The sequence below is a fragment of the Acartia tonsa genome, chromosome 2 (assembly GCF_053477335.1).
Source record: "Acartia tonsa isolate MP-2025a chromosome 2, ASM5347733v1, whole genome shotgun sequence".
Taxonomy (NCBI): domain Eukaryota; kingdom Metazoa; phylum Arthropoda; class Copepoda; order Calanoida; family Acartiidae; genus Acartia; species Acartia tonsa.
In genome coordinates, this window is record NC_137261.1 from 49,923,209 (window position 1) to 49,946,241 (window position 23,033).

Sequence of the window (23,033 nt, forward strand, 5' to 3'; positions counted from 1 at the left end):
CTTGGCTGAGTTAATATCTAAGACGCTCTTTTCTGATATTCAAAGACCCAATAGAAAACCCCCTCTGTTCTTTACTTTTATTCATTATTAACGAAAATGTTAAGCTAGTCTTGTAAATTTTTCGTAGAGAAAGACACTAAAATTGGTATTGGGGCAAAAAAGACTTACTGGACATAAAAAGACCTAATGAAAAAAGACCTAATCTACAAAAGACCTGCAAGGGCCCTAACTCAGCGAGACCAATACTTACGGTGCCGATCAGGTTCTCAATTTTTAAAGCTTTGGGGCTTCCATTAGTCGATTTTTTTCTGGGTACTCCCTATCCCTTCAAATACAGAGCTATGAGGCAAAGGTATTATCCTACTCATAAAATTTTAATAACTTAATTCTTAACATTATTATTAAAATAAATGTTAATTTTAACACAAAATCTGTATAAAATTAAAACATGAATGTTTAATCTAAAATCTAATCTTAAATTTTGGAATAAATATAATTAAAAATTGTATGTTTAATTTGTGCACTGTTTCTGGTTAAATTATTAAATATAGATTTTTATAATAAATACAAGATTATCCTATTCTATTTTAAGTAGTAAGTTGTAAGTGTGTGAGTGTGTGTTTTTGTGTGTGTGCATTTGGCACTGGTCGCCGGAAGGAAAAAGCAGTTTTTTGAAAGGGGCTATCTGAGATTTTTACAGATTCTGATTTATACATATATAGACTAATGAAAAATGCAAAAAACGAAATCAAAAGCGTTCCTTCTTGGGAGAAAATCCGGGAAAAAGATTTTAGCTATTTTTAACCTAAAATTCACATTGGCAAGCATGCAAAAAATATAAAGACATTTTAAAAATGTCATTGCTCAGCACCTAGAAGTGGTAGAAAAATGCTACGCATACCATTGGAAAGCTCATAACCTCTAGTTTTCATAAAGGTATATAACGTTTTTGTACTATTATTAGTTTTTGAGCTATCCTCTAAAGTATACTCAAGTTTTAAAAATGCAGTTTTTTCATGAATTTTAAGTTTGATACTAGTTACACAAACCTTTTTGAAATTATATTGCTTAGCACTTAGGAGTTATATAATTTAATTATTTTATAAAGGTACATTTGTATATTTTGGGTAATTTCAATTTTAGCTTAATTAAAAATTGTCTTTGAAATGTGTATAGTTTGTAGTAAGAACCAAGGAGAGAGGGCGGAGTTTATACACTTATAGGAAATGAAATGCAGTATAAAATTTTGCCCTGGATGTTTTTGGGCTTGTTGTTATAGTTATTAACCTTATTTTTTTTTGTAAAATTACATGATTAAATATGCAAGTAAAACTTTGAAAATTAAATTTTGGCACTTTCCTTCTAGGGGCTAATGGGGTAAAACAGCCCCTAAGACACTAAAATCTAATATCTGAGCTTATTTTTAGAGATATCAAGCAAATTTTTTTAATGTAAACCTTTTTTGCATAATTTAGCTAGGTAGCCACTAAAGATTTCATTTTGGCACTTTCCTTCTTGGGGCTAGTGGGGTATTTCACCCTCAAAAACACTAAAATTTAAGACTTGAGTTTTTTTTAGAGATATTAATCTGATTTTTTAATGTTAATTTTATCACATAATTGAGCTATGTTACAACTAAAGATTTCATTTTAACACTTTCTTTCTCGGGGTTAGTGGGGTAAAAAACAACCCCAAATTGTTAAGTTATAAAATACAGGGAAGGGGGGGGGGAGTTTATACACTTTTAGGAAAGGAAATTTAGTATAAAATTTTGCTCTGGATGTTTGGGCTAGTTGGAATAGTTATTAACATGATTATTTTTGTAATCTTATATAATTAATTATCAATAAACATTAAGTTTGACACTTTCCTTCTAGTGGCTAGTGGGGTAAAACTTCCCCCAAAACTACTAAAAGTTTAAGTTCTGGGCTTATTTTTAAAAATACTGGGCTGATTTTGTTAATGAAAACTTTTTTTCTTCAAATAACTTAACTGATTTCAATTAGGCACCTCTTTCAAGGACTAAATTATTTTTTTCTATGATTTGAAATAAGTTTTTATTAAAGTTCAACATGAAATCTTTGAAAATAAGCTCAGAACTCATAATTTTTGTATTTTAAGGGTCTTTTACCCCAATAGACTCTAGAAGGAAAGTGCCAAAATGAAATCTGTAATAACTCCTTAGTTCACATATGTGAAAAATGTTTACATTAAAAAAATAAGCTTAATGTCTTTAAAAAAAATCTCATATCTTATAACCAATCACATCGTAGAACCAACTTTAAAAAATAACTATAACAACAAGTCCAAAACAGCCAGGGCAAAATCTGATACTGACTTATAATTTTAATATGTTTTAGGAAGCCCCAAGAAGGAAAGTGCCACATATGGCTACATATTTAAATTATGAGAATAAATTTTAAGTTAAAAAAATTATCTTGATATCTTTAAAAATAAGCTCATAACTTTAAATTTTAGTGTTTTGGAGCCCCAAAAATGAAAGTGCCAAAATGAAATCTTTAGTGACTGCTTTGCTAAAATATATAAAAAAAAATTCACATTAAAAAAATTAGCTTGACATTGAAAATGTCCAAAAATGTTAACATAAAAAAAATTAACTTAATGTCTTTGAAAATAATCTCATATCTTATAATTTTAGTGTCTTGGGGGCTGTTTTACCCCACTAGCCCCTAGAGGGAAAGTGTCAAAAATCAATTTTAGAGTTTTACTGGTGAATTTAATCATATAAAAGATTTTACAAAAAGAATCCGGTCAATAACTATAACAAAAACAACCAGGGCAAAATTTTATACTGCATTTCATTTACTAGTGTATAAACTCCCCCCTCTCTCCTTGGTTCTTACTAAAAACTATACACATTTCAAAGCTTAAATTGAAAGTACCTAAAATATACAAATATACCTATAAAAAATAATATATATAACTCCTAGGTGCTAAGCAATATAGTTTTAAAAAGTTTTGTGTAACAAGTATCAAACTTAAAATTCAAGAAAAAACTGCATTTTTAAAACTTGTGTATACTTCAGAGTATAGCTCAAAAACTAATAATAGTACAAAAGCGTCATATACCTTTATGAAAACTAGAGGTTATGAGCTTTCCAATGGTATGCGTAGCATTTTTCTACCACTTTTTCTACTAATTTTATACTGCATTTCATTTCCTATAAGTGTATAAACTCCGCCCTCCCTCCTTGGTTCTTACTACAAACTATACGCATTTCAAAGACAATTTTTAATTAAGCTAAAATTGAAATCACCCAAAATATACAAATGTACCTTTATAAAATAATTATATAACTCCTAAGTGCTAAGCAATATAATTTTAAAAAGGTTTGTGTAACTAGTATCAAACTTAAAATTCATGAAAAAAATGCATTTTTAAAACTTGAGTATACTTTAGAGGATAGCTCAAAAATTAATAATAGTACAAATACGTTATATACCTTTATGAAAACTAGAGGTTATGAGCTTTCCAATGGTATGCATAGCATTTTTCTACCACTTCTAGGTGCTGAGCAATGACATGTTTATAATGTCTTTATATTTTTTGCAGGCTTGCCAATGTGAATTCTAGGTTAAAAATAGCTAAAATCTTTTTCCCGGATTTTCTCCCAAGAAGGAACGCTTTTGATTTCGTTTTTTGCATTTTTCATTAGTCTATATATGTATATATCAGAATCTGTAATAATCTCAGATAGCCCGTTTCAAAAAACTGTTTTTCCCTTCCGGCGACTAGTGTTGGGTACTTATTAGTTTGTATGTGTTCTAAACGAACTCGTAAACGGCTGGACCAATTATAAACGGATAAACAATTCACTAAGAAGGTTGCCTTTATATCTTACTCAGGGAGGGAGGGGAAATTGGGATGTTTATTACAAAGTTTTAAAATAACATTTTGTATGCGTTGGCTTAACAACTAGATTTTTTAGATTTTGATTGGTTGGTTCATTAATTATTAGCTGATATTTTTAGATATTTCAAAAATTAAATAAAAGTACCCAAAGATTTTTTTGCCAATGAATAAAATAACAAGGTAATAAAACCTTGGGTACCATTTTAGTTTACAGTTCAATGTCCCTGGGTGTGTGTTTTTGTTAGATGGTGCAATCATATAGAGAGAAAAAGATTTAACTATTTGAATCCATTTGAATCTCGCCTACATTTTGACGCAGCTTATAGTGCCTATTAAAAAATAACACCATACAATACAAATGACCAATGAAAGGCCAAGCAGCTGTACTTGGCAGAACTTTATGAAAATTTAATGTAAGAAAAGCTAAAGTTTAAAATTTGAAGTCTCTAAGTCAAAATTGTGGTCACAGGAGGCTTTTAAAGATTTCTGGAGAACTGGATGATCATACTTGGAACCCGAAAATGAGATAGAAAAAAAACGGAGGAGGGGGCGTTCAACCCCCCCCCCCTCCCCAACCGTTAAGGGTTAATAGATAAAAAAAAAATACATGATTAGCTAAAAGTGTGTAGACCAAATTGTTTTCCAGCTTCTTAGGGGTTACATGCTTGATATCACAAAAAAACATTTTATGATTTAAATTTCTAAAACTCCATATCTTTTCATGAGATGCAGTATACCTTCTAAAGGTTTAGCTTAATCGGTTGACTTACAATGGTAAGCCACAATTTAATAAAGAAAAAATCAGTTTTTTCTAAAGCAAAGATTTTCTACAATCATGATATGTTGTTATGTCGGTCTGTCTGTAAAATAAGGGTAGTACACTTTGATTTTATTGAGGCTAATCTATGTAAAATAAAGTATGTTTAATGCTTAAAATATGATAAAAATGGCATGTCATAATTTCAATACTTTGCTATCCTAAAATTTACTTCATATATGTTATACCAAAAATTTTACTTCGGGCTAAAAAGTACTTGTTTTATTTTAAAATTTTGTGTCCCCTCCCTTTCCACTATTTGCATGCATAGCATATGAGTTAGAAGAGTAAGAGAAAGTAAATACTAAAGGCATTCATTTAAACCAACGTAGTTTTCCTATTATAATAGCATAGGAGTTAGAAGAGTAAGAGAAAGTAAATACTAAAGGTATTCATTTAAACCAACGTAGTTTTCCTATTATAATAGCATAGGAGTTAGAAGATTAAAGGTATTCATTTAAACTACGTAGTTTTCATATTGTAATAGCATATGAGTTAGAAGAGTAAGAGAAAGTAATTACTAAAGGTATTCATTTAAACCCACGTAGTTTTGATATCATAAGTAGGAGTAAAAATTAAACTATTAAAAATCATATCCTTGTTAATATATGTAAAATCAATGATGAAAACATCCATAAAAGCGAAGCTCTAACCTGAGACTGTATAACAAACTTGTAGAGTGTCAGAAATTATATGCAGAATAAGAATTTAAAAAGCTAAATACTAATCTATTTAAATATGTTGCAAAATTGCTTAAATCTTATGAAATGATTTGTAGATAATTCGCTTATTATATTGTTGTTGGTGTCCTAAGGACGTCTAAGCTTTTTTATTTGGGGGGGGGGGAGGATTAAAAATTAAAATTTTGGGGGTGCCTAACCCTAGGTTTTTTTGTTTTTTTTTTTTGGGGGGGGGGTGTAATCTTTGTTTCATAGTGGCAAGGAAGTCCAAGTTTGTTTTTTTTTGGCGGGGGGAGTAAAATTAAAAATAAAAGAGTCATGTGGGGGGGTATCACCCCTTTACACCCCCACCCCTTAGACGTCCCTGTGTTTGTCCTAAGAATAGTTATTACAAAATTCAGATAAAGAAGATAATTATATCAAATAGATAAATTGTTGTCAAAAAGTTCACAATCAGCCTGTTTTAAGGAGTCTTTCTAAATCTTACCTAACTGTTAAAGGAATCATCAAGCAAAGTTTGAAATCGATAGAAATTTCTAAAATGTCTAAATTGAAGATAAGAGCTAGAGAAACAGACGGACAAAGACCAAACTGCATCAAAATTGCGTCAAAAAATGAGGTATTATCCATCTCTTTTTGGGGGGTTTTCTTTCCCACGTCTCCTCTCATCTCCCTCATTTTATGACGTCATATGGATCATTTTTGACACAATCTTGCAGCAATTTGGTCTTTTTTAACAGACGGGCCAATTCTAATCATAGAAAAGTTTCGCTTTTTAAAAACAAATATTTTGCTAGTTAAATTGAACATAAGTTTTTGTTTATTTCAGGAGAAGCATACTACAGGAATTCAGAAATAAAAGCTTGATGCTTCCAAATCCCCTCAGGTATGCAATACAGAATACAGAATAACAACCCACAAAAATAGCCAAAAACCTAACCTTCTTACACGTTCGTAATGAAGATTTATCATGTATGTTTTTTATTGCTGCTTGCTCAGGCGCGATTCCTTGATTTTCAGAGTAAATTGTATTTATTTACTATGCCTCTCATTATCAATGTAGGGCCAGTATACATTTTGATTGATTTATGATAGGCCAGTATGAGGTCATATTTTATAGACACATAAAAAGCTTCAATATGTGATATTCTTTAAAGCTTAGGTTATATTTTTAACTTATTCTATGCCTCGTGCTTATGCAAAAAATATAGGAACTTAGAGTATTTCAGAAAAAAACACTTCCGTGTGTTTAGGTTTTATTTTCGTAGAGGAGCAACTTTACAATTCTAAACAATTGTGTGTGTGTGTGTGTATTTTCTAAGAGATCCCGTAAATTACGGCACTGATCATACCAAAGAAACGTTGATAATGGCACAGGGTAGGTTTTAAACTATGAGGTGATGAGGGGGGAGGTAAACAAAGTAATGGAAAAAGAGCAATCATATGATTTATTGGGCTCTATTATCAAATAATTTGTATAATACTCCTTCAGCGCCTATTTTGAAATTTTAAAACAAAATATAATTGGAGAAGGAGGTGACAATTGCAAAGACAATAGCATAACACAATAAATCAACAATAAAATTTCGTACAGTTTTCAAGCAGTATTATAAGATAAAAATAGAAATCTGTAAACGATGATAAAGAAATGTATAATAAAAAATTCATATATACAACGATCGACAATACCCCTTCAACTTTTAGTGGACCACCTATTGTTTATAGTATTCTTGAAAAAAAACTATTTGCGATTCAAGCCCCAGTCCAAATGTAAAAGGTCACATATATTCTTAAACCAGTCGACTTAAACCATTGTTGAAAATGTATTAGGGGGGGGGGGGTAGAGGTAACACCACGAATAATGGGAGTTAATATCAATGCTTGAGTAAAAAAAATCTAATACACATATCTATTTCATCTTTATATACAGAGTATAAATATATATCGATATGTACAATTGTACAGTCTTAGAGTTAACTTCTTTTAACTTTAGCAGCCAATAGCACATATTAATCCTTTTTTGCAATGATTCAGTTATATATAAAAGAAAACTAATATGATAGTTTTACTTCAATTTTATTTAAACTTATTTTTAACTTAAAGGTTCATGCTTTTGCAATCTCAGAAACTATTTATTACAAAATTACAATAATGGAGAATTATCGCTTCAGTAAAGAGATGTCCATTTAAACACCTCACCATAAAGATATTTCTGTCTGTATTTGAAGTATGTAAGATTCTATAATGTTTGGCTGTTCCTTCATTTCAACATCAAAATAAGCAGTAGCGTTTAATATTGTTTAATCACAATCAAAGTAGAACGTTGTCTGTCTGTTTGTACCGAAGGATCTCGCTAACCGCTGAGCCGATCGGGATCTTCTTTACAGGGTAGCTTCTCATAGGTCCTGGGTTAGTTTATAACTATTTTCTTGGTGGGTAGGACACCCCCAAACCCCTTCAAAAAATGAAAAATATCCCCCCCAAAAAAATTTTATTTATAATTTTTCTTTTAAATCTAAAATTAAAAAAATTTGGTTGATCAAACCTCTTTGGTCAAAGCCCCTTGTGGCTAGGGGCGAATATGCTAGTATTTTTTAAAGTAGTAAGCTTTTTGTCTGTAGCTAAGGATCTCACTAACCGATGACCGGTATGGTTATCCTTACAGTTTAGGTCCATGGAAGGTTTTTAACTATTTATGGGGAGGGTAACTTTAACCTCAAAATAAGAAATGAGTACCTCCTCTCAAAAAAAAATGTTCACTTTATCTTACTTCCCACCTTAGGTGTCCCTAAAGGCTTCTAGGGCGTAACCGCTAATTCAATATAATAGAATCGCAATAACTGATTAAAATATTAAAATTTTACTTTAATTTTGAATTATTTTATTGTTTTGATACTTTGCGATTCTAATTTTAGATAATAAATAATTTATACTTGCTTTCAGTGGTGTAAGCAGGGTTTGCAAAAAAGATTATTTCTTTGATAAAAAAAAGGTGGTGACAGGCTTTTTTAATTTTAAGGGGGTTGTTGACACCTCCCTCCCCCACGCTTATGATTGTATGCTACTAAATAGCTAGGTGTTTATTTTTATCAAGAAATCACTTTACCAAGAAATTGCTGCTTATAATAATTTGTTGTGCAGTAATTAGGAAACACCAAATGTTTATATATATACAGGATTCATTCTTTCTACATGCTTATAATTTCTATTAGAATTCCTAATTCTTTTCCTATTTTCCTGTTGATAAACCATGACTCCTGTTCATATTGTATGTTAATAGTGCACATATTATCAACAATATAATTATACCAGCAGCTATGCCCCTAGAGTCCCAACGGGGCATAGAAAGAATATGTGGTTGTCTAACCTTAGAGTTTAGATTTAAAGATGTAAAGTTTTTAAAAATTTCGCTCATGGCTATTTCTTTTGTGAGGTTTGAATTACCCTATTTTGAAATATAAAATAACTTTCTGGGACCTAAAAGAATCTTCTTTGTAAAGGAGAGCCATATTATTCCTGCAGTTAGAGAGATCTTTCAGTTCATACATGTGGCCAGACAAGTATGTAAATGAACAAAAAAAAATCATTTAAAAATTTTGTGACTCCTCACAGATTAACCGTTAGTTTTTGTGGTAATTTTCTTTTTTAAATGAATTGATTAAAGATTTTATTCATAAGGCATTGCATGATTTAAATAAAAAATATCTTGGATTATAAGTCCATGTTCCTCAGTACACATTTACTATGTAGTTTTCTTGGGCATATTTTTTTTAAAATGGATTGGTTATTGACATTACTTTGTGTAAATAATAATATTCCAATAGTACCAGATATATTCAATTACAATGAATATTAGGTGGACCATCATTGCCGTTATGTCATACAAACGACGCTATTTTATTATTAAAAAAATTGTAAAAGCCTTTTTATGTATATAGTCATAACAATACAGGATGTATTTTTTAAGCCTGCTCGCAAAAATATTTAACCAACAAATAAGGCCTGCAATTAATCAGGAATGAATATTACTAAATGTGCCCATAAATGCCCGAAAAAAAACTCATTTTACTCGTTTTTTCTCCAGTGAAGCTGTTCCTGTGCATAATTGGATCTTAGCTATTTAGATAATTTGCGGGCCTTCTTAGTCCGCAGAAAACTGTGTGTAGGCATGACACATACGTTCAGAAGTTTGGCAGCTAGTATTCTTTAAAGTTCATAAAGTTTTTGGAGATAATAGTAACCAGGAACTTTTAATTGTGAACTTAACAAGACCCTTTTCTTCAAGTGTCCTGTTTATTACTACATTTTTGTAATTGTAAGCAAGTAACCTAACGACATACCAAGAACCAGAGGTCTTTCAAGCTTTATTATTATAGGGAAGGGGTGATTAATGCAACAATTGGGCTGTAAAATGAATATTTTTATACCTATCAGGGTATTTTTTTTTGGGGGGGGGGGAGGGTGCTTATCCTTACATTGTCAGATTTTTTGGAGGAGGGAGTTTTGATTGTAAAAACTAAGGGCCTTGAATTTGAATTGTTAGGTTTCATCGTTTTTGAAGGTAATACCACCCTCTATATGTTTGAGGTTAGGTTAAAATCTTAAGGGGGTTTACCCACAATTTCTCTCTTTCTAAAACCTCCAAGTATTTAAATAGGAGAAAAATTGGTATAACCCCTTTTAAAAAAGGTGTAAGTGTAGTGCAGTAACTCTTGCAGGCCCATAATTGACTCAAGTCCAGATGGAAAAACAATGGAATTTATTATTACTTGAATCTTATTCATTCACCCCTTTTACCCCATCTATCCTCCTACTGGATGAACGAACTGACCAAAGAGTGATGTTCATGTAAGCAACCTAAAATTGACCAAAAAATTTCCCCTGTCATAATATCCACCACATATATTCTATATCCATAAGTCAAACGTACTTGACAAACGTCCTATTAATAAAGTACCTATGCAGATTAAATAAAACCAATAAGAACCAAGGCAGATATGATGGTACACCAGCTGAATATTCTTTATAAATTACGCACATAAACATTGAAAGGATGATAAAGTAAAACCTATAAAAGCAAAATATTCCTTGGTTCTATTACATATTACACAGATATCAAATAATATATCTATTAGATAATTTTTATAAAACACAGTATTGCAGTCTTTTTTGTGATGCAATTTAAATTATTTCTGTCGACTATTTTCATGTAATAAAAATGGTCCAGAGTGACATAGTATTGACAGCCTCTGTAGACTTATATTATTATGGATCTTACACCAGATTATCATGTATTCTAATAAATTGAAACTAATAGCTGGCTAGAATAACGATCTCTCGCATTCACCCCCCTTTACCCCGTCCACTTCACTCCTACTGGATAAACAAACTGAACAATAAATGATTGACGACAATTTTTTCCTGTCATTATATGGAATTTGGCCTATCATGAATATAAACAATCGTCTTGATATCAATAATATGAATTTTGATACATTTTAATTACCATCACCAAAGTTTGCCAAGTCATCAGGGACGTCCAAGAGGGGTATAAAGGGTTGACCCTCCCCCCCCAAAAAAATAAAAAAAAATTGGACGTCCTTGCTTATATGATATAAAGATTACCCCTCCCAAATGAATTTGGGGGTACCGTAGCCACCCCTAAAATTTTCAATATTCAATATTTTACAACCCCCCACTCAAACAAAAAAGCTTGAACGTCCTGGCACGGCATAGCATTGGCCACTCTCTGTTTTGTAAAATTAATGTTGTGTCACAAGTTTAATACTTTTAAACTCACATTGGATATAATTAATTTCAAATTTATTGCTGCCCAGGGAAAAAGGTTTAGATATTTAGGTTTTTCCTATAATATAAAGTAGTAAGGGTTTTTGTTCAGCCTAAGATATCTATAACCGATTGGGTCATACGTTTTAGAGAATCTTCACATAGGCTATTGGATGGTTTAAGGCATTTTATTTTTAGATTGAAGTCTTGGTATGGTTTTATGCTATTTTCCGACTTTCCTACACCTTTAAATGTGAAGCCTCGAGATGCACCCCTGCAGCTGCTAGCATATATATATTATATATATTTAACAAGTTGCCCTACCCCTAGCCTTTAGGGGTTCCAGGTAGAGGGATTAACCCCACATTTATGCTAATTTTGAGAGATATCTCTTTTAAAAATGGAGAGGTGGGCTTCGCTTTAAATTCACTGAAAATTTTGAGTGGATTTGTTCAACAGTGTACTGTGAAAGATCTATTTAGCTCTATTATACGTTAGTTTAGAACTTCCAATGGATTTGGGCTATTAAGATATTAACTCTACTTATCTACAAGAAGGCAGGAAACATTGGACGTCTATTACCTCCCAAAGTTTTATAATAATGTTTTCATACTCGTTGGCTTAACAACTTTGGGGACTTTTATAAATTTTGATAGGTTGGTTCTTTTAGTTGAGTCTCCAAACGTTTCAACAAGTAATTGTAATGTACAGAAGGGGTAATTTTGTTTTCATAATTGGGGATGTATTGTATACCAATTTATTGGTCATATTCTTATCCCTCTAGATCCCTGACTTATCTATCCTTTTAAATATGTTATTTTTGAACATAAAGTATAGAATGTCAAAGTTATATATCTAACTTTGACTCTGTGTTTGACCAAATATGAAAGTATCGGGAATAGTCCCTTTCGTAATATCGCCTCATAAGGGGCGATTCGTCGTATTTTTAAATGGCTTTTTATATGTTATTTTAGGTTAGGTTAGGTTACATTGGGTTAGGTGATTGCCCCACAGGGTTAGGTAATTGGCCCCGCAGGGTTAGAGCCCCCCGCAGGGGCTAGAAATAGGAGAGAAGCTACTGTGAAAAATACGAAGAATCGCCCCATAAGGTGCGATGTTACGAAAGGGACTATGCCCAAAGTATCTTTAGATTATTAAAGTATTGATATAACTGTTATAAAAGTACATTAATCCATTAGTCCACTAATTGTAATTGATAAGCCTAATTTTTTTAGCAAAGGATTAAATCAATATAGTAAGTGTTGTATGTAGCATAGAAATCCAAGAGGGGTTTACTTTGACAACCCCAATTTACTCCTCTCAAAGTTTTTTTAAAATTATAAGATTACCACCCTCAAACCTTTGAAACCCATCAATTTACCCCCCCCCCCCCCCCCTAAAAAAAACTTAGACGTCCTTGATATACAGATTTTTTGAAAAGCAGATATGTTGAAAGTTTTACGAAGACGTTTACGTCAAATGCCAGAGAAGCGTAGCTGTTTTAAACCATAAGCTAAACATAAAATAAGGGCATGCAATAAAAAAGAGAAAAAAATATAGAAGAGGGGGAAAAAGAAAAAAATAATCTAAAAAAACATGAAAAAAGAAAAAGAGGAAATCTGTATGAAATCTAAAGACAAAGCCTATGATAAGTTTATAATTAATTTAATTTTCTATTTTTTTTTTAAAGACAGTATTGTTTTAGAATAGATTTTTTGTGACAAATATCTAGTTCAATGGCAAATTAATATTTTTCATAACATTTTTCTTACGGCATGCCTAAAAGAAATGTAAAATTTAAATTGACATGAAGAAGATGTAAAAAGTTAAGTAAAATAAGTTTAACGGAAGACTATAAAGAACAAAAGCAATATCCAAAGACTTCAAGTTTAAATTAAAATGTTTTCATTTATTCTACCGGAGATATTTTACACCTTGGCGTTACCGTCCGTCTGTTAGTCATAGAAAATTATTTCTGTTTCAAAATATGAGATATGTTATTGTTCACCACAATTTTTTTATTACTGTATAAAATAGGTGTTTTTCCACAAATTGCCCATCGATCAGAGAAAGCTCCCCGCCCTTATTTAAAAGGAAAAATAAGAGGGCGTTTGTTAGGCTATAGGTTTTAAAGGGATTAACCATTACAAAAAAACTGAAACCCCCTTATTTTCATATTATTTAAAAAACAAGGGGATTTGGTTCTGTGGAGGCTAGACATTTTAAGGGAGACAACTCTATTTAAAAATTTCTTTAGGATTTATCAATTTTTTTTCTCAAAAGTCTTATCTCCGGATGGGTTGTTGTAACCCTCTTTGCATAGCATAAAACCTGCCTTGAAATTAAATTAAGCTCCCCTGAAATTTTTAAAACATTGGATTGTTGTTCTTGTTAAACTGTAGGAATTATCCAACTTCCTTAAATTTGAATATTGTTATTTTTCTAGAATTACATATATATATTCTAAGGAGTTAAGCTTCTTTCCAACTTATTCCTTGGTTTTCCAACTGATTATTGTGCTAAATGACAGAGAAACAAGTAACGTCCATAAGTAGCGAAGTACAAAAAAAATGAGCAGGATTTCATTGGTAAAAAAAATGAGGGTGAGAAAAAATGTGGTAAATCATAGAAAAACACGAAACCTTTATTTCAAAAATATATAAATAACACTTTTGTTGCATGACTTATAGTCTTACGGACAAAGTAAGTTGTTTACTGAATGTTCTTTGAAAAGGGGTATCTTTATACAAAAATCAGCCATCTTTTAAACAAGCACCTAAGAAACAACCTTTTTCCTACAGACAGACAAAGTTAATCAAAGAGTAACTTTGATACTACAAAATATAATTCCACTCTTCCCATGCTTTTCAGTTTTTTTTTAAGAAAGAATTATTGTTTAGGAAAAGTGTTTGGGAAGGATTTATTAACAACCAGGAGGATATTGGAAGCAAGAGGAGCCGTCGCAAAGCTACGAGAGATTTTAAGGTATTAAAAAAGGGGTACTTATGTTTATCACAGCATCAATAAGGTATCTGCATTCAAGATAGAAAAGAACAGTAAAATATGTCTAAGTCTTAAAAAATTTTTAAAAACGAAATAGGGATAACGCATTTGTACGGTCCTAGTTGACTTTGTGATTCCTTACTTTGTTGCAGAGTAGCTCCGTTATTTTTCATCTAATCATATAAAGTTATTTGTAAAAACAAAGGAGAAGAAAACATGATTTATCTCACGTAGAAAAAAAACAGATCAGTAATGCTTGACCAAAGTCGAACAAAATCGATTTATTGTTGGCTGTTTGATATACAGTTTGATTCTAGTATTGCTTTTAAACCGATTAATTTACGCTTAATTGGAACCGGTTTGCAGCCATAATGAAAAATCATGTATCGTATCATTGATTATTTTCTACTATAAGTAAATTGAAAAATTTTAATATTGATACCAGTTTTGTTATTCGGGTTTTCAGCCCCTCGGGGGTAACAAAACCGGAAATGATATTATAATTGATTATTTTCTTATCCGCGAAAAGCTGTCTGTAATACGATATAACCATATTTTTTTTTCGATACAGTTTTCATTCTTTTAGAAATTTGTTCGAGAAAAAAATCTTGAATAGTAATTAGTCAGAGGAGTTTATTAATATTTTGAAAAAGTAAAAAAAAAAACGTTTTAATTCTAGGCAGAGATTGAGAAACGGCTGAAGAAGTCGAAGGGTGGAAGAGCTGTTCAGGAAAATGACTAGCCAGCCATACACAAAAATTAAACGATCAAAAACGGCCTTTTTTCGTGTCCTTTCTTGTTCTGTTTTCCGTGATATCCTATGATCTTAAATTTTTTATAACAATCTCATTTTGTCTGTCTGTCTATATGTACCAATGGATCTCGCTAACCACTGAACCCTTATGGTTTTTCATTTCAGGCGAGCTTCTCATGGGTCCTGGGAAGGATTATAACTATTTTGAGGGAGGGTATCACCATCCTCCCAAGAAAAATGGCCCTTAGAAAAATATGCCCCACCCCCAATACATTTTTTAGCTTTTCTTTTTAAAACCACCAATAAAAGTGGGGGGATCCACCCTCCCCCCCCCCCCCCATTCTCGATGGCTCTCAAGAGCCGTAGCCGCTCGTAGGTAAGAATTTCTTTGATATAAATAAAGATAGTTATATTAGAAAATTCTACATACTTTAATTAATTAATACTATAAAAAGCGGCTCAACATCATTTTGAAATAACTCCTTTACATCTAAATGTAAGTAATCTTCAGTGGGGGTTAGGGGGGGGGGGCATGTTTGAAGGGGGGCTTGGGTGCCGAAACTCCATCAAAATGATTAGTTTCAAGTGATATCAATGTTCCTCTCCTCAAATTTATTTATTTTTCCCCCATTTAATTTTTATTTTTTTATCAAAGCTACTAAATAATTTGATAATGTCTATCCGTCCAGCAGTCAGTCTGTAACGCCATGGAAAAATATGATTTTCTTAGCTGCCATATTATAGCGGCTAAAATTTTTGGTGAAGATTCATTGTATTGATGAGTATCCAGTACATAATGTCTTTGCCCGTCGGTTCGTTTGTCATGCTTAAAAGGACAAAAAAATACGTTTTTTTGCTTGGTTTTGTAGTTTTTATGATTTATCACATATTCTCTCTCGTTCTTTCTTTTGATGACAACTGAATAAATTTTATATAACTCACGTTGCCAGTATGTCCAACAATGGTTTTTAGTAGCGAAGCTACTCTATAAATCACAATGTCCGTCCGTCCGTCTGTCCGTCTGTCCGTCTGTCCGTCCGTCTGTCCGTCCGTCCGTCCGTAATTAATGAATTGGGGGAAACGTGATTTTCTCGGCTCCTATAAAAGACAGGGAGCTAAAATTTTTTGACAACATTCCCATCATTAAGGAGCACAATTAACTATAAAACATCAATGGCGGTCAGACTGCTTTTTAGCAGGTTTTAGGCTATTTTTTATATTTTCCAAATTTTCCCCATATCTTTGGTGTTTATGGTCCGATTTTCAAAATTTTTTCAGTTAAAGATATCAAAATTAAATTTCCCGTCATTTAAAGAAAACAACAATGGCGGTCATACTGCCTTTTTGCAGGTTTTTGGCTATTTTTATATTTTTCACATTTTTCCCCATATCTTTGGTGTTTATGGTCCGATTTTCGAAATTTTTTCAGTTAAAGATATCAAAATTAAATTTTCCGTCGTTTGAAGAAAACAACAATGACTGTCAGACTGCCTTTTTGCAGGTTTTTGGCTATTTTTGTATTCATCACATTTTTACCCATATCTTTGGTGTTTATAGTCAAATTTTCAAAAAATTTTCAGTTCAAGATATTAACATTAAATTTCTGGTGTTTTAAGAAAAGAAACAATAGCGGCCAAACTGACTTTTAGCAGGTTTTTGGCTATTTTTATATGTTTGACATATTTCACCATATCTTTGGTATTTTTGGTCCAATTTTAAAACGTTTTTGCATTAACAGTTTAAATTTTTTCCCCCCATTGTTATGTGCATCTAGTATGTAATTTACTTTAACCGTCTTCATCATACAAATAACACAAGGTTTCGTGTTTATTTTCTCCAATAAATCTATTCTTGATTTTAATAAATACACTTTAAATCAACTTCTACGTATTCCCATCCACAATTTTTTGTGCTTCGCTACTTATGGATGTTGTCATCCTTGTTTTGTTTACATTTTTTCCAAATTGAATTAAACTGAGGATTAAAACTGTCCTACATATACATTTGCTTTTTGCCAAGAATCATTCAGCTTAAATACAAAGAAGTAAATCTAACAGGTAAAAAAATGATTTCATATAGTCTTATTTCATTTAAAAGCGTCTTTTTAAAATTTAATCGTCTTTGTTATTTTCGAAGGTCACAAAAGACAAAAAGTCAAATATATAGAGAATAATTTTATGTATTGCTAGAGGCTATTTATCATTTAAATATAATCTGAAAGTGTCCTAAAAACATTAAACGGTCGTAAAATATATCTGAATGCTAAATTCATGTTCAACTGTCTACAAGAATCAGGGATTAGGTATTATTAGAACACATATTGCATTATAAAGTAAATTATTATGTGAATAACAATCAACTCTTAAGCTGGATGCCGTTTATTTGAAAGTCCTTATGAGCATGGTGATCGATTGTGCCTTTTAATAAGTTATAAATTACCGATACTTGAGGGACCCTGCTTTAACCCCGCAGGGCCCCCAATAATGCAAGTAATAATTTGTTTGAATTAGATTAATGGGTAGGGGTATTCTGGTATTTCAGGAGTAGATTAAAACGAAAGTTTAATTTTTATCAAACAATTCCATGTAACAATCCCAAAAAAAATCACATCTTATCTCCCTTCCCCGTGGTAGAATACAAAATGGGTCTCTTTCCCTGCGTGGATTACCCACATTTTTCCTAATCCAGGCCAAGTGGTATTCTCGAGCTACCGTAGGGAGGACTGTATCTGTGAATGAATTTGGAGTTAGCATATAAATAATGAAAACTAACAAAGATTCTGGTAAAATCCGTAAAGGTGTGTGTTTTAAGTCTTAAAAATAGTAGTAGAACGATAATATTCACTAAATATGTGTATTTCTTATTGAAAAGAACTATAAACAATTTTTTTTTAAAGTTAACATAAATGTTTATCGTTCTACTACTGTTTTTAGCTTATAACACATAACCTTTACGGATTTTACCTGAAACCTACCTCTCCCTTTATATAAAAATAATTCGTGATTTTATGCACTTTTGAATTTAACAGAGCATTTGACACAATTTCGAAAGATTAAAGTAAAAAATGGAGGGGATCGAGCTATAGTATTTTGTAACTCTACCAACGGGTTGGGGACCCTGTACCAAATTTCAATTGGGACTTTAAATGGCAAATAGCGTCGGAAATATTAAGACAGCTAAGTCATTATAAAAGAGCAGAAAGCGAATTACTATCAGACGAAAAAGGTCCCCACCATTTGGTTTAGGTATTTTTTATATGAATCAATCATAAAAATATGTTTTTATTGCCCAATAGAATAATAGTAAAAGTATTTTAGAAATTAACAATTTAATCAACCCCAATATTTGAAATCTCACCACCTACGGCAGCCTTGGTATTTTGTAAATTGTCCCCCATTTCCTTTACCCACTTCCTTTTATTGTTTGCAGCGTATCATTTCTATGAATTACTTTTTTGTATGTAGTTTATTGATAATTTAGTCTAGAATAGACTATTACAATTTAAACATTTTAGCTTTTAAGGGGTGTTGTTCTATTAAATTAGGTATAGATATAACCAACAAATGAATTATTTCGAGAAAGAAATATATATTTAGTGATTTCAGTATTTTTGGGAAGCTACTTTAATATTTAACAAGTCAACTCAAAATTTTTTAATGAATTACTTCAAATGTTGGTTAAAACTGAGCTGCTTTTACATAAATAACTTTTTGGCGAACTGCATAAATTAATTTTGAGAGTATGTTGTTTCAAATAAAAATTTTGCCGGATTCCAATGCAAAACTTGTTTCTTGTTAATGTAAAAGAACAAGGGTTTAAATCATGAGTGCTATAAAAAGGGATATGTATGCAAATATATTTCCAGATTATTTATAAGGGCGTGCACAGAGAATTATCAGGGGGTGGAAGGTGGCTCAATGGCTGATATTATATTTAGTTTTGTGTGAGTTGCTAGTTATTATTTGTTAAAATCTCGCTAACCAATGAAATTATTTTAGAGAAGCATCAAATATATCTTTTCAGGCTTTTTTTTAAATATATAAATATCAGGCTTTTTATCTGCTCTTCCCGTCTTTTAAAAACAGAGCCTCTAGATTCATAAAGTTAACGAACCAAACACTTCCTAAAATTGGACACCTATTCTATTATATAAAGTAATAAGGTCTTTTTTGTTTCTCGCCAACCACTGGACGACTGATGGAATTCTCCATTTTAGGAAAGCTCCACTTTGGATGTTTTAGCTATTTTACCTAAAGCAGCCACTTGTATAATAATATAATCTAGTATCTTATTCGCTTAAAATGATTCGTTGAAATTAAAATATTATTGCTCTGGACCTTTCTGACTAAAGATTGGCTGGCGTCTAATATGAAAATTTCAATCCAACATAGTACACTGTTATAACCGAAGCTTCTCTATCATAGGCGTCCAAGGGGGGGGGTAATGGGCCATTTGGCACCCCCAAACGATTTTGGGGGTGCCGTAGGCACCCCCAAAATTTTTTGAACAATACCCCCCCCAAAAAAAAATTACTCCTAGCTTGGGGGTGCCGTAGGCACCCCCAACGATTTTGGGGGGGGTAATTACCCCCCCCCAAAATAAATGTTCTTTAAAAAAAATTTTTTGGGGGGGTATTTACCCCCCCCAAATTGAATGTTCTTAAAAAAAAATTTTACTGAAAATTTTTTTTAGGGGGGGAGGATCTATGATGTAATTGTAAAGCACTGAAGATTCCATAAAATAGATACCTAACTAAATTAAATATTTCATTAAATAATGAAAAAGAATTTCTATAGGCGATTTCTTTTGGGAGGATGTCAGGGTGTCTCAAAACTAGTTATAAAACTTACCAGGACCTATAAGACGCTTCACTTTAAAGTATAATCATATTGGTTCATTGGTTAGTGAGTTAATTATTGTATTTTTATGTTCTAAAGAATGAGATACTACTATATATTTGAATAGTAGTGGCGCCCTTAGCATCTAAGAACTCGTGTTTTCTAAAGGGTAAAAAGGGAGGAGAAAAATAGCCTAAAACCACTCAAAGGATTGACCTATAATAGTGTGGAACCATCATGGGATCTATGTGAAGCTTTCCTAAAAAGGAGAACTCAGTATTAAAAGTAATGAAATCTGAAGCTATAGTCAAATAAACCTTACTTACTACTTTATGTTATAGGATAGTACTTATTAACTTAATATATTAGGTAGGTGCTTTTTTTACATAATTAAATTACCCCCCCCAAAAATTTTACCCCCGGGGTAAATTAGTTTGGGGGGGGTAATTACCCCCCCCAACAGATTTGGGGGGAGTATTTACCCCCCCCAACAGACTTTAGGGGGGGTAATTACCCCCCCCAATCAAATTTTACCCCCGGGGTAAAAATTTTGGGGGGGTTAAAAAAAAATTTCGGCGCGCTTCGCGCGCCATTTTACCCCCCCCAAACACGAATTACCCCCCCCCCTAAAATTTTTTACCCCCCCCAAAAAAAAAAGCTTGGACGCCCCTGTTCTCTATAATCAATTGCTAAAAATGTAAGTATGACCTTAAACAGTATATTGTATTTATGCAGTTTTGCAATAAATTTACTTAAAATTTTGTTTAAAATTATATATTTATATTATCTTTATTCATTTCTGACACTCTACAAGCGTTATTGTTCGTTCGTCCTACCATTTCAGAGCTTTCCTTAATGGATGTTGTCATTCTTGGTTTTGTGTATGGCTATATGATTACTGAATTTAGAGTGGTGACTATAGGAAAATCTACAGCGCAGTTATAGACACTTATCATGGAAATCATACCCTCAAGATGTATGCAGAGGAAAGCTGGATATAATAAAGTTATAAACAATAATAATATTTTTCTTATGGAGACAGTATTTTAGTAATATTTAAGATTGAACAACAAAACACTGTGTTCCAGAAATCCCGAAAAATGACAAAAAATCATAAAGAGTGTATATTTGAACATTTTAATGAAATTTTATTTAAAAAGCAATAAGTATACATATATCTTTTAAAATAATGGTGAAAAATACTTATAATAGGGGTTTTACACAAAGGGTGTCAAGGGGGGGTGTAAAGATAGTCTAATAAGCACATTTCAGAAGCTGTAACTTCCTTTGTTTTTGAGCTACATTGACGGGAATTATATCAAAAGATATTGCACAACCCAATAATCAATGTTAGGTAACCCTTAACAGTCGGGGGGGGGGGGGCGACCCCCCCCCCCTTACAGGTATTTTCTATCTCATTTTCTGTGAATGAAAGATATAGAGCTTTAACTGAGTAACTTGTTTAAAATGGGCACGACACATACCTGAAAGTTGAATATCTCCATCCTGGCGGGCACAGGATGCCAGGATACCTGGCAGGATCATACAGGTAAAGAGCAAAAATATTTTTTCATGACTTAAACTTAGCATTTCATCTTACCAAATACTAAAATATTCTATAATACTACATCCCAATATGAAATCTAGTTGTTCAAGTAAATTTTCGGTTCCAGGTATTATCCTGGAGGTCCTGCAGGTCTCAAGAAATCTTTAATTAGCTCCTGTTACCTCAATTTTTGACTTAGAGACTTCAAATTTTAAACTTAAGCTAATCTAACAACATTACACGACCAACTAAAATTTAATGAAAATCTGCAGCCGTTTTACCGCAGACTGCTGCCCCTGAAATTTATATTTTGAGATTTCTAATACAAAGTTTACATACATATCAGTCAATTTCTTACTCATTTTCTGTGTGTTTTTTTAGCAGGGAGGGATGGAACAATGGGCTGTTTATTTTTCTAGTCCACAATGTTTTATAATAGTGTTTTCTCATTTGTAGGCATAACAACTTTTAGACTTTATTAATTTGATTGGTTGGTTTATTAGTTGAGTCTCCAAACATTTCAACAACTAATTGTAATTTATAGAAGGGGCAATTTTGTGTATTAGCATTGGGGATATACATTAATTTATCGGCAATTGTCTTATCCCTTTAGATCATAGATATGTAAGACTTTAATTTTTATTTTCATTTTACTTTAAAGGAAACAGTTTCTATCTTAATCAACATAAATTCTACTCCTCTTTGTTAATAAGTATGAAAGAACCTTTTGTGAAAGGTTGCTCAATAAAAGGGTAAAGGGAGTATATAATGTTAAAAATATAAAATCAGAATATTTTTTCTTGATCAAGCAAAACACATACAAAATTTTTAGACTTCTAGCTTTAATGGGATCCAAGATTAATATATATCGAGCAACCCCCCCCCCCCCCCCTAATAAAAAGGTATAGTTCAGATAAGAGCTTAAACATTATTGGATAATCATTTATTTGATTTTAAAACTTTTCTTTACTTTAAGTTTAATTGAATAGGTGTTTTAAGTAATAAGAAATATATATTACTTTTAAGACTTAAAAATTGTTATTTTTTGGTTAACCCTAGTTACTTAAGAGCTTAAAAAAGCAAACTTCGCAAGATTTCGGGAGATTAGGCTAAGGTTCTATGATATTATACATAGTTCTAATTTACTAATACGAGAGGATTTTATTGCCATCCTTTGCCATTTTTAGTTCTGGACCCAAACGTAAAATTTTTATTTCAAGAAAATTGTTTATCTTACAAGAAACGGGTATGTCTTGAAAAGTACCTACAATTACAACAAAAAATGGAGATTTGACTTCTTTTAAAGGCTAAACGTATAAATTATTATATACTGATTCCAAAAATATATAATACTCAAAAATAGCTTTAAAAATAAAGGGTTCACACTGATTTGAAATGTAGTTTAGTTGACCGAAAAAATAGTTGTTTACTTTGATGAAAAGGAACTTAATTCCAAACCTCTGGTGTAATTACACATCAAATTCTTATTTTTCATAGTAAAGAGCTAAATCTTTCGGCTTTATTTCCAAAAACTTGTGTATATTACTAAACAATTGTTTAAAAGTGTATATTCCAAAATGTAAAAATCGATTTTTTGTCACTGTCAGGAACATAGTGCAAAAGGGTGATTGGCATAGAAAAAAGGAATATAAGTCTAACTATTTGAAATTTTGGGAGCTTTAAGCTATTGGTTTATCAAGACCTTAATGGTCTTGTGATGGTATTAGGCTATTT

The 23,033-nt window shown here is 31.8% G+C and overlaps 2 protein-coding genes across 5 annotated transcripts in view; both read left to right on the plus strand.

The window, feature by feature from the left end:
* The window catches only part of LOC145312840 (uncharacterized), a 30,843-nt gene extending 15,922 nt beyond the window's left edge, over nucleotides 1-14,921 (plus strand). The window contains exons 8-10 of the mRNA XM_080152077.1: nucleotides 6,201-6,257; nucleotides 14,059-14,143; nucleotides 14,841-14,921. Coding sequence (XP_080008203.1) covers nucleotides 6,201-6,257; nucleotides 14,059-14,143; nucleotides 14,841-14,903 — 205 coding nt within the window. The 3' untranslated portion in view covers nucleotides 14,904-14,921. The remainder of the gene's footprint in view (nucleotides 1-6,200; nucleotides 6,258-14,058; nucleotides 14,144-14,840) is intronic.
* The window catches only part of lig (ubiquitin-associated protein-like lingerer), a 498,059-nt gene that overhangs the window by 378,437 nt on the left and 96,589 nt on the right, over nucleotides 1-23,033 (plus strand). The window lies entirely within an intron of this gene.